Source organism: Talpa occidentalis, unplaced genomic scaffold (assembly GCF_014898055.3).
Source record: "Talpa occidentalis isolate TD23 unplaced genomic scaffold, MPIMG_talOcc4v2.1 talOcc4.3, whole genome shotgun sequence".
NCBI classification, from domain to species: Eukaryota; Metazoa; Chordata; class Mammalia; order Eulipotyphla; family Talpidae; genus Talpa; species Talpa occidentalis.
Window position 1 is genome coordinate 137123552 of NW_023603184.1, and position 18305 is coordinate 137141856.

Genomic DNA, 18305 nt, shown 5'->3' on the forward strand with positions numbered 1-18305 from the left:
GACCAACATCCGAGCTCTGGCTGCCTCCCTAATGCTGTCTTGCTCCTGTCCAGGTTACCGCCACATACACCTGCTCTCCAAGGATGGCATCAGCCTCCACCCAGCTTCCATCTTCGTGTACATCTGCACCCGAGAAGAGATCGAGGAGGCTGAATCCTGAAGTGGACATTTCATGGGAATGGGGGGGGGGGAGGGTGTTAGATTTATATGTTAAGAAAAACCTGATGCTTCAGAAAGCAGAAAGAGGTAGTAAAAACCAAGCTTTGGATTGTGTATTCTAAGGCACAAAATTACCTCACTCTTCCCAACAAGCAAATGTAGGACCTGATTTTTCACCTTTTTTCTTCTCTCTGTTTTCACAAGCCTTTGAAGGTATCTTGCCCTTCCCTTTTGTGTACTCTATACTGGAGTTCCTTCTCTTGCTGTAAGGCTCAATCCCAGACCTGACCTAGAACTAATCTCCTGTCAACTCTGGTTCAAAATACAGACTGTAACTGGAAATCCAGAAAGGGGCTTGGGGCAGAGAACCCGAAGAAAATGTTCTCCTTCACCCCTAACTTCGTCAAAGTCCAAGGATAGGGTAATTCAATGGAAGGATAAATGAAGCCTCAGGGCTCCCCAGGCAAAAAACTGGGGAAGGAGACATGATGCCAGCAGTGTACTATGACTTTCAAGATATAACAGTGCACAGTCCTTAGGGTCCCCACTGGGCTGCTCCTCCTTAGCCCCACTGGTTTAAATAGAACTTGTTTTCCCAGCTCAGCTTGAGTGTGGTCTATCATTACTGGGCAGGGAGAGGCACGAGGGTTGAGGGACATTTGGGTAGATAAGGTGGTACAGGGAAAAGGTGGAAAACTAGCTTTCCAGAGGCTCCCCAAATGTGCTACAAAAGAAGGGTATAGAGTTATAATATTGAAGGGGCAGGGCAAAAGGAGATAAAGGGTTATGCGATCCTAGTCTTCCTGAACAGTTTGTCTGGAATAGTCCTGGTTTGTCTACTATACCAGCGTAATTAATTTCCCAGTGTACCTGGGAAGTTTTAGATGATTTATTATATAGTCATTATGAGGCACTTACAGAATTCTAGAGATTTACCCTGTCAATGATTGGACTTTCATACTATTCTTATACTTTGAGTAGCTGCTGAGCCAGACTGAGGAGGCTTTATAGGTAGCAAACCCTCATTCAACAGGTAGACAAAGGAGCTTGGAAATAAGGAGCAGGGTGAAGGCCAAAACAGGCTCAGGGATAGAGAGAAGGCACACCTGGGCCTTTCAATGGTCAATCACTTAGTGAAGACAGGAGGCAAAGGAGAAGCAGAGGTCTGAAAGGCGACAGAGCAGATGGAGAGGAAGCCTGGAAATGTTAAGACGGAATTGGACGAATCTACAAGTTAGTAATCATTCTGTTTAACATGCTTTATAGACCATTAGGTGCAACAGCACATGCAGTTAGATACAACTGTTTCAAGGATGCTGAGAGAAAAAAAGACTTGACATAATAAAAGGTAAAGTGAAGATGGAATGAATAAAATCAGGATCTTACAGCCAGCAACTTCAGTGGAGTTATAAGAAACTAGGAACTCAGAAGTTAAAAACACAATATGCCTCAATAAGAAACCAATTTGTGGTCCATGACCATCAAATTCAAAGCAATATAGCTGTGTCCCAGAGGGGTCCAGCCTCCCTGACACCCCAAAGCCAGCGCTTCCTAAGGCCCTGAGCTCCTCAGGCTAGCTCTGGTTCCAGTCTGCACATCTTGGACGATGTCCTCTTTCTGTTTGGGAGGGGAAGTAGGCGATCAGCCATCAGGTCCAGTTGGGGGAACAGCAAGAGCAGGAGGGCTGGGATCCTCCAACTGCACGTCATGGAGGTGCACCGTGGGGGTGGTGGGGTCTTTGCCCACGCCTTGGTTTGGGTCAGCTTGGTCGGGGTGGTGCCTGCGCACATGTTTGACCACCTGGAATTTCTGCTTGGCCTTGTAGTTGCAAAGGCGGCAGAAGAAGGGGTGGCGGTCAGTGTGCGTGAGGGCGTGATGGCGTAGGCCTGCGGCCCAGCGGAAAGCACGGTGGCACACATTGCACACATAGGGTTTGGCCTCGCTGTGCTTGCGGAGGTGTGTGCGTAGCAGGAAGCGAGTCTTAAAGGCCTTGCCACACTGTTCACACATGAAGGCCCGAGCTTCCCGGTGCCGTGTCTCCTGGTGCACACGCAGTGCATCAGCCCGGTTGGTGCAGTACTCACACTCGGGGCACTGGTATGGCTTCAGTCCTGCAGGACAGGGCAAGCACAGGGAACAAATTACCACTGAAGGAAGTGGAACAAGGTTCATTGTGATTCTGGGACATGAAGAACACAAGCAGCAAGCAAATAACCGCATCTTTGGAACATTCTAGTCCTGTCTGACATTTCTGTGCCCTCTCCCAATACAGCCTCTGCATATAACGGGTGCTCAAAGGATGTGATAACTAACTGGACCCCCAAGCGGTCGTTTGATAGCAATGAATACTTAGATATGATTGGATTTCCAGATGGAAAATTCCAACCCCTTTTTGCTCATGGGTGACTCGTTGAAGTTGGGAATCCATTTAAAATAACTCCTGTTCAACTCAGTAAGTAAAGAAAATGTTTAAGATTGAACAAGGTAGAGGTGAAAGAAATATTCATAGATGCAGAGTGCCTTGAAATGCATCTGATCAATTCCTTTAAATGGGGCCATAGACAACAACAGCAGACAAACTCTAATTAACCCTTTCCTGAGAACCTACAGTTTGTGGATTCTATGCCCTGGAACAAAAAAAAGGACAAGTTTAAACAGGTGAAGGGTCCACTTTCTCTTCCTTACTCATTATAGGTCCATCATGTCTGTGAAGGAACCCAGCAGACCTACCCTCTCTCATGTATGAGTTGGCAAGTTCTCACCGGTAGGTAGATGGTTTTGTGCATGATTACACATGCCCAGGTTCCTCTTTCTTCTGATTCTGAGAGGTTTTCAGTGGTCTAGAGAGCTATTCTGGGCATTCAGCCTGCCCACTACCCCCGAGGTGAAAACTGATGGGTGCCCTGAATCTGAGCAGGACACATACCTCAGAGAAGCCAGGAGTGTCAGGGGGTGGGGGATATCTTTGGGCCTGTCAAAAGCACGCAGACTCACCTGTGTGCTTGGTCATGTGGTACTTGAGTTGGTTGACCCATTTGCACTTGTAGCCACAGTCAGGGCACAGATACTTCCGTTCTTCCTTGTGGATTCGCATATGGTACTAGAGAAAGGAAGAGCAAAGAATATACCCAGAAAATGTGCACCCCTTGTCACTTGCTAGATGTGGAAATAGAGGAAGTAGGCAGAGAAACTGCTGGCAAATAACCCTGTGCCCTGCTCCCTTCCTATCTATATTCCTGTGACTAATCAGGCCCCCCTGCCCCACCCCCACCATCTGGCCACTTTGACACCAGCCCAACCCATTTGGTATAGCCCCAGGTCTGCCTTGGTGACCTCGGTTCTGTCACTTAGCTGTGTTTTGGGGTGACCTAGCTCCTAATTCTCATTAAGTGGAAAATAGTAAAAGTAACTTATTTTTGAAAGACTCAAAACTACAATGCCTGGCACACAGTAAGTGCTCAACAGATGTCAGCTGCTATTATCCAGATTATCCCAAACCTATTACATGTGTTTATCACAAACCAAATATCATGGCATGTTGCCTTTGCAATAATCCTATTATCCCCTATTCCCATGTGAGGAACTGAGGCTTGGAGAACTTCAGGCACCTGACCAGGGTCACAAGGCTAGAGAACTCGGGTAGTTTAACTTCACAGCCTGCCCTCCTTCCATTCCTGGCTCCCATGGCTCTAACTTTACCTTGAGGCGGGAGGGGTCAGCACAGGCATAGGGGCAGAGGTGACAGCGGTAGGGCTTTTCTCCAGTGTGGATGCGGCTGTGCCACGTGATCTTCTGTCGGTTCTTGGTGCTATATGCACAATCAGTACACTTGTAGAGTCGGGTGCCCCCATGGCCTTTCACATGGTGGTCCAGCACCAGCTGATGGCGGCATGCAAAGTCACAAAAAGGGCAGCGCAGAGGGGGCTGACTAGCTTCCTGATCCCCATCTGAGGCTGCTGCTGCTACTGAAGTTTCCTCGTGCTGTTCCAGGTAGTGCTTCACCAGGCCCACTCGCTCCCGGGCAGCAAAGTCACAGAGCTGGCAGCGGTGGCTGAAATGCTGCTGTCTACGGTGCTCATCCAAGGCCGGCCGACTAGGGAAAGCCTCCTGGCAGGCCCCACACTCGAGCCGTGGGTGCTGTTTACGGGTGTGTCCCCGAAGGCTGGCAGGGCTGGGGCACAGTAACCCACAGCGGGAGCAGTGCAGAGGGCCCTCAGTGGCCTCTGCAGGAGAGCCTGGGGCTGGGGGCACAGGCTCGGGATGCCGACGTAAAGCATGTTGTTTGAGTGCTGTCTCAGAGCTGAACTGGGCTTCACATCGGGGACAGGCAAAGGCTGGGGTGCCCTGGTGGCAGCTATTGACGTGGCGTGTGATGTCATGGCGAAGGTAGCCACTATAGTCACAGAGGGGACAGAAGTGGGTTGGTGTTTTGTCATGGACTCTTAGCCGGTGCAAGCGCAGTTTTGAGTTAGTACCAAATGTCTGGGGACAGGAGCTGCAGGGGATGCGGCCAACGCCCGTGTGTCGGGACTGGTGAGCCTCCAACCGGTACCTCCTGGTGGTGGAAAAGTCACAGAAAGGGCACTGATGTGGCTTCACACCCTCATGCTTGAGGCGCCGGTGCTGCTGCAAGCACCGGCTCTGTTTGCAGGTGAAACCACAGTCCCCACACTGAAGAGGGGGTCGGGGGCCGCGGGCTGGGGCTCCTGAGGGGTGCCTCCGCTTCTGGTGGAGCCTCAGGGCAGCAGCAGCAGGAGCAGTGAATGGGCAGAGGCTGCAGTGCAGCTCTCCAGACTTCTCGAGGGGGCAGCCCCGGGTCTGGTGAGTCCTCATAGCCCGTTCCTGCTGGCAGCTAAAGGGACATGTGGGGCAGGAGAAGCGAGCCCCCTTCTGCTTTGGAGTCAGAGCTGAGTCCCCACTGCCAGGGCTACATTCTCTGCTCCCACTATTTAGGGGAGCAGAGTCCCCATCGCCCAGCAGGGACACAACAGGTTGGAAGGCCCTTCGCTTTCCGCCCCGGCAGCCTTCGGTCACATGAGAGGTAATGGAGGAGCGCCGAGAACAAAGGAACGTGCATGAGTTGCAGTGAAACTTGCCCTGCTCAAAGTGGAACTTCTCAGGGGTCTCTGTGGGTGAAGAGTTTGCTGCAGGAGGGACTGGGGAGTCAGAGAATATAGCAAGAGGCTTCTCAGTTTCTTCTGGCTCCCTAGGAAGCGCAGGAGTGTCTTTGGGGGGCACTAGCTCTACTTCTAATGGTGCAGATGGGGGCTTCCCACCTTCCGCATCCTCAGAGGCCTGGGTGCCTGGAGGCAGAGGAGGCGTGGGTGAATCTGGTCTGGGTAAGCCCTTGTTCTTTCTGAGCACAACAGGGCACTTCTTCAGCAGGTGGGTGCTGAGGCCCCGCTGTTGCTTGAAGCTAGCCCCACACTCAGGGCATAGCAGGGGCTCTCGACGACCATGGCACCCAGTCCGGGAGTGCAAACTCAAGGCCTTCTCCCGGCGTGTAACAAAAGGGCAGTGTGGGCAGCGGAAGGCCCGCCCCTCTCCCTGTATCACTACCATCTGAACCCGCCCCTCCAGCACCAGTGCCTCTGCCTGTTCTTTGTCCTGCCTCCTTAGGGCCTTGAGTAATGACTCTGACTCAGAAAACTGGGGCAGGGGTGCTGTCTTAGTGGGTAGAATTGCCTTCAAAGTTCCCACCCAACTGTTAGGGGGCTCCTCTGAGGAAGAGAGATTACTGGGGTTTCCAGGGGCTGGCTTTTCCAGAATGGGCTCTTCTTCAGCACCTACACCAGAAGTCCCGGCACTTTCAAAGGCAGACAACTCTGTCAAAGTTCCGTCTGGCTCTTCCAGTGTCAGGGGCCCTGATGGATCCAGGGGCCTGAACTCCACAGGGGCTGTTCCTGTGATCTCCTCAAGTGGGCGCTCGGCAACAGGTTCAAGCTCTACTCCCAGGGCCTCTAGGTGTAGTGTGCAGCCACTTTCATCTACCTCTGCTGGACTGGGACTACCAACCAGGTCATCCCCCTGGGGAACCTCACTGTCCTCCTGTCTCCCGGTGCTGTCCTCCTCACTGGTTGCTGGCAGGGCTTGATCCAAGCTGGGGTTTATCATAGTTCCAGGGTCATGGCCTGACCCCTCAGACTGGACAGACAGTTGGCTGGAGGGGTCTGAGACTGGTGGGGGTGTTGGGCACTGCCTGGCTGTCTCTGGCTCCTGGTTGGCATAACGGAGCTGCCAGACCTGGTCCCCGGGCACGTAGCCATGGGCCTTGCGCTTGTGGAAGAAGAGGGTGGTGTTGCTGAAGGTGCGGTAGTCACAGAGGGCACAGCGGAACTCACGGAGGCGGGTATGCTTGCAGTTCTCATGACTCAGCAGGGCCTGCTTGTGGCGGCTCTGGTAGCTGCAGTAGCGGCAGGGGTAGAGTGGGGCTGGCGTACCAGGGTGGTGCTGGGAAGCCATGTGCTTTTGCAGCTCGTACTTCCGTTTGCAAGCAAAGGCACACACCTCACACATCAGGGACTTGCCCTGGTGCCGCAGTTTGTGGCTGCTCAGCTGATCAGCCCGGTGACAGCGATAGGAGCACTGGTTGCACTGGTACCTGGTAAGGAGGGGAGGGGCAAAGTCACAATAATAAATGAATCATAATCGACAGTTACTAAGTGAACACCTGCAATGGACCACGCTCTATACTCAGCATCATAAATGCATCATCAAATTTAATTTTTCTCACTACCCTATGAAATACATAGCTCCATTTTGCAAGTGAGAATATTAGAGCACAGAAATTAATAACTTGTCTAAGGTTACAAAGACAGTGAAAAGCAGAGACGGTCTAGCTTCAGGGCCTATGTTCTAACCTCTGCATTGCTTCCTAAAGGGGAAAGACAGTGAATCAGAAACCGACTGTGGACTTCTAAGGAGTTGATGGGGGTATGGCTCTATGGAACAGGTCTCTGTGCTTAGTTTCCATTTTCCTGGGGAGGCATGAAAGCTGTGGAGAAATCCCTTAGCCAATTGTGCCCACCAATCAATCCCCTCTGGATCTGGATTCTGGATTTGGAAGAGGCCAGGACTGGGCCCACAATACAAATCTATCTATTTCCCTAGGACTGAACTCAAAGAACTCAAGTGACACCTTGTCTCTAGGCCCATACTCTGGGTCTATATATATGCTCTTCCCTTAGCCCAGAGAGTTCTCACCATATAGGTGGGGCCAAAGGCCCAGAGGGCAGCTATAGGCCACGGATCTGAGATGACAGGAGCAGAGAAGGCATCAGGAGTTTCTCCATGGCCAGTTGAAGAGGTGACTTAGCATAAGGTTCTCGAGGTGGGGGTGGGACACGTGTGCACTCATACCTGAGGTCGCCGGCGTGTTTTCGCATGTGCACACTGAGGTAATGCTTCCACTTGGTGACATAGCCACACTCAGTGCACATGTAGTCCTTGGTGTTGGAGTGCGTCAGCATGTGCTTAGACAGGTAGCTCACGTCTCGGCATGTGAAGTCGCACAGCTCACATTTGTGAGGCTTTTCGCCTTATTGTGGAAGTGGGGGCAAGAGTGGGGGCCAGAGGAGAAAACACAGGTTAGACACAGAACAAGCAAGTGGACAGACCATTTGCCCTGCACGCTTGCCCTGATGTCAGGTAGGAGTAAAAGTCTGATGTACCTGAGGAGCTGATCACAAAGGTTGGTGCCTGTTTCACATCCTTCTCAAACAACGACTCTAGTGTAGAGGGAGAGTGAGACTGAGCTTTTCAAAACTACCTTTAGAGTCCACTCTTGACACAGTTTGTTGGCACTAATGGCCAACTGTTTCATGTAGTCCAACTCCTTCCAGCTTTGTGGAAGAAGAAAATAATTAGGCAATACAACACAGGAGTTAAGAACTGACTCCAGACTCTAACACGGTAATGACAATGCTAACAGCCAACACTTATATTGTCCTTTGCCCTGTACCTTCCTGAGCACTTTATAAAAATGCCTCCTCACTAAATCCTTGCAATAGCCCCATAAAGCAGGTGCCATGATTATTCCATTTACAGAAGAGGAAACTGAGGCAGAGAAATCAAAGAGCTATTAGTGGTGGTCCAAATTCCAGCTTACTACGATGTGGACTTTGGCAAGTTATTTAATCTCTCTAAATCTGTTTCCTTGTCTCCAAAAATGGAGTAGCAAAAATACTGACCTCACAATATTAAATAGGACACCCCAAAGTCCTCAGTGGTACCTAGTGAGAACTGAAGGATAAGCTGTCCATATAGTTGCTCAAGACCAGGCACTAAGAGGCTGGGGCATGTTCCTTTAGGACCCTTCCCTTATCCTGCCCACCTGCTCAGTCCCTTCCCTGTGGTAAAAGCCAAACAGCTTGGTGTTCTGGTTCTGATACCAGCTGTCTGATCTAGCAAAAGGGCATTTAACTTTTCAGCTTCTCATCTTTGCCTGCCTTCCATGTATGAAAGAACTCTGTAAACTATAAAGCACGATATAGACGTAAGGCTTTAGGAAAGGTCCCAGAAAAATAAGCTTTCTGACTAAGGCATTTATAAAATTAAACTATTAGATGGGAACACTGGTTTTGTCCCAAGTTGCCTAAAACTGTCCTCCCAACCAGAGTTTTGATGAGATTTTTTAATGTCTTATCAATCACTGATGCTGACAGAATAGAGACTGGATGATGCTATAGCAGGAAGTCTAATTTGGTCATCACTCAAGGCATCAGTAATGCTAGAGAACAATTAAGAGTCTGAGTTGAAATATTTACAACTTTCAGGTCACAGGAGGTCATCAGGTTTCAGTGTCATGGATGTCCAAGCTACATGGAAGGCCACACACGTATGATGGCTCAATGCTCTTGACCACTGTCTCACAGCACATCCCAAAACTCAAACTGCCAATCTATCTGTCCCGGTTTGGTTTTTGTTGTTGTAATAGTCTGGGTGTTGACCCACCCAAACCTGTCTAGGGCCTTAAGGGTGAGGCATAACAGCACAGTGGGTTAGAACACAGGTTTTGGATCAGACTGCCTGGATTCAAATCCAGTATTGACAGTTTCTAGCTGATGACACTCAAGGCTTATTTGAAATTCCAAATACTAGATTCAGCTTAAGAATACCAGGTTAAATGAGACAGTGTCTCCAAAGGCCTTCATGTGTCTGGTACACAGCAAAAGCTCATCTTAGCCATCATCATCATTATCATGACGGTTTTTAATCTAAGGATAGAGGCCAGCTTACCAGTATGAAGCAGCATGTGGCGAATGAGCACCCTCTTGTGGGCAGTGGCAAAGCTGCACTCGGGACACTGGTGGATCTTCTCATGAGCATGCATCTTGCCCACATGGTCCTGGTAAGCCACTGGATTGAAGGTAGCAAAGGGGCAGAAGGTGCAGCGCAGCTCTTCATTGCCAGGGTGGCCCTGCTTCTTGTGTTTGCGGAACAGGTGCTTGTTGGAGCAGGCGAAGTCACAGTGGGGGCAGTGGAAGGCATAGTGGCTCTTGTGGTGGGCCTCCATGGCTTCAGCTGTGGCAAAGAGCATGGGACACGAGTGATGGCGGCACTCCACAGCCCGCACCCCATGGGTCTCCTTCAGGTGCTTTACAAAGGCCTTGCGGTCAGGTGCTGCATAGCTGCAGCCTTCCTGAAAGCAGCCAAGGGGCAACGGCTCTGCTGCAGCTGCTGCTGTGTGGCTCTTGAGATGCTCCTTAAGGGCCTGGCTGAGGCGGAATTCCTCACGGCAGACAGGACAGGCATAGGTGTCTGAGTAGAAGTTGGAAATATCCTCGTGCATGCTGGCCATATGGCGGTTAAGTGCATTCCTCTCCACTGCGCTGTAGTGGCAGAGTGGGCAGCGGTGCGCCTTCTGGCCCAACTCCCGCAGCAGATGGGTCTTGAGCTTACTCTTACTGGTGAAGAACTTCTGGCAGTTGGGGCACTGCAGGCTGGGGTCTGGGAAGTGGAGATGCAGGTGCTCTACCAGGTGGGTCCGCTTCTTAAAGCAGCGCTTGCATTCTGGACACATGTGGGTCTTGAAGAGGGATTCGGTGCCAGAAGCCACATCTCCTGGGAGAGGGTAAGACAGAGAGGGTTGGAAGAGATTCCTTTATAGGTCAGAGGCTGGTAGATAATGGAAGAACCACAATTCGCCCAGACACAAACACTGGGTGGCCTTTCTCTTTTCTCGCAGGGAACAAAACAATGGCACCGCAAACAGTGTAGACGCAAAGAAGATGAGAAATTCAGGTACAGAAACATTTCAAGGACTCCTCAGAACTTGCTGGGGCCTGTTTGAAATGTTTTACCCAGGTCCTCTCTATTCCTGAGCCTTTGTCTAGAGCTGCTCCAAAAAACAATCTGGGGACCTCCCTGGTGGCTCAGGGGGTAGGCTCAGTGCTATCACTGACAAGGCCTGAGTTCGATCCCTGCCAGGGAGCTGACCCACATGGCGCAGCAGACCTCTCCTGACTCGCCTGCTGCTCCCCTCAGCAGTGTATTTCACTTCATCTGCCTGTTCTGCTCCCCACTTTGTCTCTGGTGAATCCTCTCACCCCGTACCTCTGGCCTACACCTTGGTTTTTGTAGGAATAAATAAAAATAAATCTTTTTTTTTTTTTTTTTTTTAAAAGAACAATCTGGATGGAACATTCCTGTACTTGTTCCTGGGGCAGGCAGAACGATCAGGGCAGTTGTTTGGAAGGAAAAGCAGCCCATAGGGAATAAGCAGAAAGGAAGAGAAGTACTCCTACTTCCTCACACTGAAAGGCAGACTAAGTTCTAGAACATAGAGATCTAGGAGTAAATGCAATCAGAGCTTTTCTATTCACTTGACAGTAAATGTGTTCTGTGTGTGGTGGGTTTCCAATGGTGCTCTACTGAGTTGGAAAACTGGGAAGCAAGGGTTCAGGGGAAAAGAAACCTTAAGGGCTCACTGCCAGTCAGTGCCAGGCTGCTGATAACCAGTAACTGCTGGCAGCTTCATACTATGGATATCACCCTCTCACTGCCTACAAAAGAGCGTTCTGCCTGAGAAAATCCAGGCTAGGAGAACAAATTCCATTTACTCGTACCCTGTGTACTATAGTCTTTGTCTATTTATCATGTGCCCACTAGAATGTCAGTGTGGAACATTAGAACTTGAAGACTCTGACCAAAGTCTAGAAAGCAAAATCCTAACACCTGAATGCCAAGCTCTCCACAATCCATTCTTCCCCACTCATGAGAAGCTCAAGTACAATCATGTTATTACCTTCTAACTGCTGTGTCCCCTCGTCTTTCTCCCGGGCTTTCTGGGACTCCTTCTGGGTGCTGCTCTCCTCTTCTTCCTCTACATCCTCTTCTTCAGCTGACTCACGCCCAGGCAAGGGCATACATGCTTCTTCCAAAGTCTGTCCCTCCCCAGGGGGCAGTTTGGGAGCTGGAAACATATAAAACTTGATGAATTCTATAGGAGTCAATGACTACACAGAATGTTTGTATTTCTCTCACTGGCTCGAAGAATAATCTCCCCATTTCATAAAGGAATCTTGGGACCTAGGAATATAAATTTATACCCACTGAAGATAGGGGTAGGAAGACCAGGCGCTCAGCTGTCAGTAAAGCTGCTCTTTAAAGTAAATCATACCTCAGGTGACACCATCTTCAGACCCTTTGAAGGTAAGAACTTTGAGGTCACTGGAGTGGGGATAGGGGCTGAGAGGTACAGAATGTGCATGGAACTTTACTGGCTCAGGGTCCCAAGGCTAATGGCTGGTGGCTCAGTGAAGGTGAATGTATGCTGGCCTCTATAATGTTCTACTGAGAAACCCTACTCAGCAATTCAGGATCATACCTTGTCCCTTCAAATTCATTCCTTTTATCTATATCTCAAGAGAGGCATGGGCCTCCCCGGTGGCAGAGCGGTTAAGCGCTGGGCTGCAAAGCTGCCCACAGCCTCTGCAGAGCCGGTTCATTCCCCGGCTGCTGGTGAGGGTCCCATGTGGTGCGCAGACCTCTCCTGCCGCGCCTGCTGCTCCCCTCAGCAGTGTATTTCGTCAGTCTGTCTGTTCTGCTCCCCACACTGGCTCTGGTGAATTCTCTCACCCTCCCATGTTTCTGACTGTACCCAGTGCTTGTATAAATAAATTTAAAAAAAAAATTAAAAAAAAAAAAGAGGCAGCTGTCTCAGTAAGGCAAAGACACATGACTATTTCCCAGGAAAGAGGAGTCTTATCTTTGGACCCCAGAGCACAACTAGCAAGTCAAATTCTCTCATGAATGAGAACCCTCACTTCTCAGAACTCAGTTTTTCTAGAGCCTCTTGCTCCTCTATTCACCCTATGCCCTTTTCTTGAGACTAAGAGGAGTAAGCTTCAGTGAAGCACCTCTTCTTGAAGGTTTTTTTATCCTGTTTGCCTTTGGAGCGCTTGGTATTCCACCAGTCACTAATGAGGCATTTCAGCTCTTGCCTTCACAAAATTTTGAAATGGATCAGAAAAAAATATTGGTTTTTAAGGCCACAGTAAGCCAAATCTTACTCTATGGACAAAGGCTTCTTTGTTCTGTATATTCAACTTTCTAGACGCCTTTTCCATGTGATCTAGTTATTCTGCCCTCCTGGGCCATTGCTCTGGATTCCCTTGTCCTCATGCACATTCATGCACTGGAAACAACTGCCTCTCTTATAACACTGACTATGGCTGCATTCCAGGCAGGGTAGAGCTAGGCCCTTGGTCTCATACCTGGCAGCAGCTCCTGGGATGGAAGACCCTGAACGGCAGACAGTTCTCCTTGTGTCCCGGCCCCATGGCTCCTCTGATGCTGCCGGAAGAGTTTGACGTTGGAGCCCATGAAGCTGCAATGTTTGCAGTGGAAAGGGTAATGGGCCTGCCGGTGCAGTTCCATGCCCTGCTGGCTCCCGAAGAGCAGAGGGCACCCCCGGAAAGAACAGGGCACAGGAACCACTCTGTGGGTCTGCCTCAGGTGGTGCTGCAGACCCTTTCGATCTTCAATGGAGAACACACAGCCAGACTCTGGGCAGGAGAAGGTGTCAGGAGTGCCCCGGTGAATCTTGAAGTGGCTCTTCAGGGCCTGGGGTTGGGCAAACTCCTGTCTACACACAGGGCATGGCAGGGGGCTATCTGGTGGGCTCTGGCCCGGTAGAGGGCTAGGTAGAGTAAGGCTGCTGGGGGGCAGCTCTACAGAGCATGGGGGATTAGAGAGGTCCTGCACAGGTTGTATAAGGGTCTCAGTGCACTGGTGCAGGGCCAGCAGAGTGGGCTCTGCGAAGCTCTGCTCACAGTGCTCACAGAAGTACACCTCCACCACCTTTACCAGGACACCTGCAGGCAGAGGACCGACAGAGAAAGGCATAGAATCAGATGGAATGAGACTCATAGGGGTTAGTTACTAGTAGAAAATGTAGGTAAATCTTTTAATATTTGTAGACAGGAAATGGACTTTAAGTCTGGTTCTACACCGGGACTATAAGCCCCATATGGTCAGGGCCAGTTTATCTTACACATGTGTTTGGATTCCTAGTAGCTTCACAGTACTTGGCGCAAAACAGGTGCTTAATAAAAATTTGTTAAATCAATATAACAAGCATTAACCAAATCCAGAAAGCATTAAGAAAAGGTAAAATATTTGGCCCAAACAAAAAAATTAGGAACTGGGGCCTCCCTGATGGTGCAAGGGGTTAAGCACTGCACTATGAAGCAATCCGCAGACTCTGCAGCACAAGTTTGATCCCCAGCCGGCCAGGGAGCAACCCACATGGTGAAGCAGACCTCTCCTGACTCGCTCGCTGCTCCCCTCAGCAGTGTATTTCAGTCAGTCTGCCTGTTCTGCTCCCCACTCTGTCTCTGGGGAATCCTCTTACCCCCCGCCCCCATCTCTGGCCTGTACCCCAGCTCTTGTATGCATAAATACATAAATATTTAAAAAAAAAATTAGGAACTTCCAAAAGAAGAAAACGACAATTTGTGGGTAATATCTGCAATGTAAATGACAAAGTATTACTTTCATATTCTACAAAGATATTTTCAGAGACAGTAATTCATAAAATGGAGAAAATTTGACCCTTTTGAAAAGAGTCAAATCACTTTCATAAGAATCACTGCCGTTTCATAAGCAATGGGAGGGACCTTGATTAGGAAAAGGCTTGGGAAACACTCTTGTTTGGTTTTCCAACTGCCCTACGAGAAAAGCGACCAGGGATTCTTCAAGGTTAAGATCATTATGCTTGTTAATGGGGGAGCTGTGACTCAAGCCCAGGTGTGCCCTACATTTATTCTGATGGTCCTTTTTTATTATTTTTTTGTATTAACAAAAATTCAGAACAAGTCAAATGATGTAAAAGTACACAAGGAGAGAATAACCAGTGTCCAGTTCATGACACTTCAGAGCAGAGAAATCAAAATGAAATTTTTGCTCTTAGTGGTGGATATTTGGGTTGTTCCCAACTGTAACAAAATAAAGCTGCTCTTACACATCCTTATCTCTATATCCTTTGTTGCATGTGTGTACATTTCTAAAGGACATATCCTTGGAAGTGGAGTTATTGGGTCAGAGTATGCATATTTAAAAGTTGTTAAAAAAATTGTTTAAAAAAAAGCTATATAAATGAGCTGACCTTCAAAAAATTATGCTACTTTATACTCTCCATCAATTTTCCCACAGCCTTAACAACACAAATTATTCTTAAAAAATGTTTAATTTTTTCCAAAGTTGAAAAACAAAAATGGCATCTGTTATTTTTAACTGGAATTTATGTGTAAAACTGAACATCCTTATAGTTGTTGACTATTTTTCTTCTTTAGCAAATTGTAGCTAGGCTTCTTTCCTCCTTTTTACAAAATACTGTTTCTTTTACTGTGTCTTTAAATTTTAAAGATTACTGGCTCTTATTTATTGTGAAATCTCTTTGCTTTTTATTTCTTCTATCTATTTAAGTTTAGAAATAATATGTGGTAAATTAGCTAATCTTTTCCAGTGCTCTTTGTCACTATACTACTCTGTCAAGGGAAGTGGTGACAACTGTAGCTGGAGGATGGCAGCTAAAAAACAGGGAAATTACCTAAAAATAAGTCTGTAGACATGGAAAAAATAGAGGGAAGAGTCTTTCAGCATAAATACCAATACTCAACTCCTGTTCTTAACAACATGCCTTGGATCAGTAATGTATGTTAGACACAAGAAACTAGGGCAGGGAAATACCAGATTACTGCTTGCAGAGCCCTGATAAACCCTGGGTAGTAGAAGGAGGCTGGGCATTTTGCTTAATCCCTGGCTGTAGTTCCTGGGTGGGAAGAGCAGTATGGGGGAAATAATCCCCAAGGTGTATAGGAGTAAGGACAAAGTCAGAATCAGGCGAAGGTGTCAGAAAGGTCTTCCCTTCTGGATTACCGCCCAGCAAATGTGAAGCCCTTGCAGGTACAGACTCTGCCAAGAGCCTGTTACAAGGCTGTATATACCTCGCCAGCTTTCAATCAACATCTACCAACTGCAAAGCAAATTACAACATCTCTAAGTATAAAAATAGGATGCTACCTTGGATTCTCATTATATTTATATAGAAGGATCAAAAATAGCACAGACAAAACCTCAGGGCTGCTTGTTCCAATGGCCTGCTAACAGCTGTGTTTCTACCTGGGGACTCTCCAGGAGCACCGGGGGACAGGTTTCCAGCTACTGCTTCCACAATGATCTCCATGTTTCCTGTGTCCTCTTCAGTTGCTGTGGCCTCTACCAGCAGGCAGCCTGGGTCAGCTGTCAAAGGTGTAGGGTTCGCAGGACAGGAGCTCTGTGTGGGCTCCAGGATTCCACGGTTAGAGAGAGGTGGGGGGATCAGCAGTAGTTCAGGGCAGAGTCCATCCATCTCCTCAGTACTGTTGGCTGGCTGTGTGTCCAATACAGGGTCTGTCATTACAACCGACTTCTATGTTGTAGCCTCTTAAGTGCTGATAAAACAACCAGAAGAGAAATCAAACAGAATAATTACATTGCTCTTTCTTCCCAGCTGGTATGGGTGTATAACCCAATGCCTGCCCAATTAGGTATTTGCTTGCACAGCAGCATGCCATACCTACTTAATCTCAATAAAGGATTTTTTATGACAATATTTAAAACAAAAAGCACAAAAATGACAGTAGGGGTAATTTGGAGAGAAGCCAGCAAGTTTCAACCAATATATCAAAAGACTGTAGTTTATGTTTCTTTCTTGGACCTCTGTACCTTGGTCAAATCATTAAGCAATCTAGGTCTCAATATTCTTATCTGCAACAAAATTGGGTGGGGCCAAGGGAATCTCAGAGGTCCTGTCCCTCTTAATATTTTGTGACATCACTCCTTAACATGGGTTTAAGGCGTTTTCTTCATGATCTGGCCTCTGCTGACTTTTCCCCTCAACAGATCTCTGAACCTGACATAACAATATCTTGCCTTTTGCTTTCACAGCTTTCCACATGCTTGCACACCTCCTCCCCTGCCCACCACCACTGGCATTTCCCCTTCTCCATCTCTTTTGAATAACCAACTCGCAACCAACTCTGAACAATCCTTTATGCATCTATCTGAACAGATAAGGGCTTCCTGATGCTCTTCATCTAAATTACTTTTTCCCTCTGGGATCCTAATGTGACCTTGTACATAGCTCTATCAAAAACTGCCATATTGCATCGGCTTATCTATCAGTGTCCTTCCTGAGACTCTGGGCTTTTAAAGTGAAATTTATTGACATGTGCACTTCATAGAAAACAAACCACCAACAATCTATGCAAATCAGACAAATAGGGGTCTAGTGACAAACTGTAGTCAAGGAGATGCATCAGAGCAAAGCTAGGTCCCTACCAAGATACGAAACCAGTCTTTGTTTATCTATAGTGACACATAGGAAAAGATTTCAAATTCATTGACTATGGCCCCATATTGAAACTAGAAACTAACTGAGAAATGAATGCCACCTAATTGCATATCCTGCTATATAGGACTAAAATTAGTCCTAAAATTAGTCCTTAAATTAGTTTAAGCTAGAAAACTGCTAAATCACAGAGGTCGAATAAGGGCCTAGGGTTAGGAAATAAGGTTGCAGGTGAGAATACCGCCACACAAAACCTCTGATCATCAGGATTCAGACTGTAGCAGGGAAGTGCACTTCCGGGGTCAGAGATTCCTCTGGAAACCGCAGCCTCCTCTGAATGAATATTACCCCTTTCTGGGGAAACCTTCCAGCTCAGTCTACACGGCCTCGGCGGGGACCCAAGGAGGAGTAGGGGTCGTTTAGACTGAGAACCTTCAGCCGATGGAAGGCGGGGTGAGCTAGGAGACAGGTGGGCATGAGATGAAATGATCTTATCTTTGGGGCCACCGAGGAAGACAAAGCACGAGTTAAACCAGGGCGAGGCCTTGGGGAGCAAGGCCTGGATTCCCACCTGCCTGTGAGCTCGGAGTCGGCGCGTGGCCTTGGGCAGAGGCAGCCACCTCGCTCCTCCGGGCCTCAGCTTTCTTCTCCGTAGAGTGGAGGCGATGACAGCGTCCACATCTTTGTGCGCGAGCGGGAGTCATCAGAGCCGGCCGCTGGGAAAGCCGTCTTGTGATCTGCAAGGCTTGGGACGGAGCAGCGTCAGGATTATGGTCCTGAGGAGAGGCAGCGGGTCCCCGGGCGGGACCCGGGGCAGTGACGCGGCTGCGGCGCCCGGGCGGCAGGGGTGCTGCGCCCGCGCCCCGCTCGTCGGCGCGCTCCCTCGAGCACCTCCTCCCGCGGACTCCCGCCGCGCAGGTCCCCCCTCATCTCGGGGCCCGAGAAACTTTTGCCGCCGGCTGGCTCCACCCGCACTCCCTCCTAGCTCCCGCCCCGCAGCCGCTCACTCACCTCCCGGCCCGAGGCCGGCAGGAGCCGCATCTCTATGGTCGGCCGGCCGCGGGCGAGGCCTCCCGGGACTCCCTTTGTGCGCCCGCCTCCAGCCCAGGCGCCTCTAGGACATGGGGCCGGTGGCGGCCACTCTCTCCTCCTCTAGTAGGCTGGCGGAGTACTCTATGGTTTTCCCGTAGCTTTTGGCGACTCCCTCCCATCTCCGGCCGTGAAGCGCTGGAAGTACCATCGAGAGCTGTGGGGCAGAGCGGCACAGCCGCCTCGGTGGGTGTGGTGGGAAGTAGACGGGAGAACTCGGGGG

At 49.1% G+C, this 18305-nt stretch overlaps 2 protein-coding genes across 10 annotated transcripts in view; one reads left to right on the top strand and one right to left on the bottom strand.

Annotated features, from left to right (window-relative positions):
* PLCD4 (phospholipase C delta 4) overlaps nt 1–1012 on the top strand; it is a 19562-nt gene extending 18550 nt beyond the window's left edge. For 3 of the 7 annotated variants that reach the window (XM_037524040.2, XM_054700084.1, XM_037524039.2), the window contains one exon: nt 54–1011. In XM_037524040.2, coding sequence (XP_037379937.1) covers nt 54–160 — 107 coding nt within the window. In that variant the 3' untranslated portion in view covers nt 161–1011. Of the gene's footprint in view, nt 1–53 lie in introns of all 7 variants that reach the window. The other 4 variants (XM_037524042.2, XM_037524041.2, XM_037524043.2 and 1 more) reach the window with 2 other exon arrangements.
* ZNF142 (zinc finger protein 142) lies at nt 194–18237 on the bottom strand. Of its 3 annotated transcripts, none has more exons than XM_037524036.2 (10): nt 18005–18237; nt 17565–17738; nt 15784–16094; nt 12876–13475; nt 11405–11572; nt 9397–10221; nt 7519–7696; nt 3859–6760; nt 3154–3259; nt 196–2270 (listed from the first exon to the last, which is right to left on the bottom strand). In XM_037524036.2, the coding sequence occupies exons 3-10, from the start codon at nt 16058–16060 to the stop codon at nt 1801–1803; spliced, it is 5526 nt and encodes a 1841-aa protein (XP_037379933.1). In that variant the 5' UTR covers nt 16061–16094; nt 17565–17738; nt 18005–18237; the 3' UTR covers nt 196–1800. The 3 variants fall into 3 exon arrangements, with proteins under 3 accessions (XP_037379935.1, XP_037379933.1, XP_037379934.1); XM_037524037.2 differs by having other exon boundaries at nt 17565–17769; XM_037524038.2 differs by lacking the exons at nt 17565–17738; nt 18005–18237 and having other exon boundaries at nt 194–2270; nt 12876–12954; nt 15784–15816.
* Nucleotides 18238–18305: the final 68 nt, after the last annotated feature.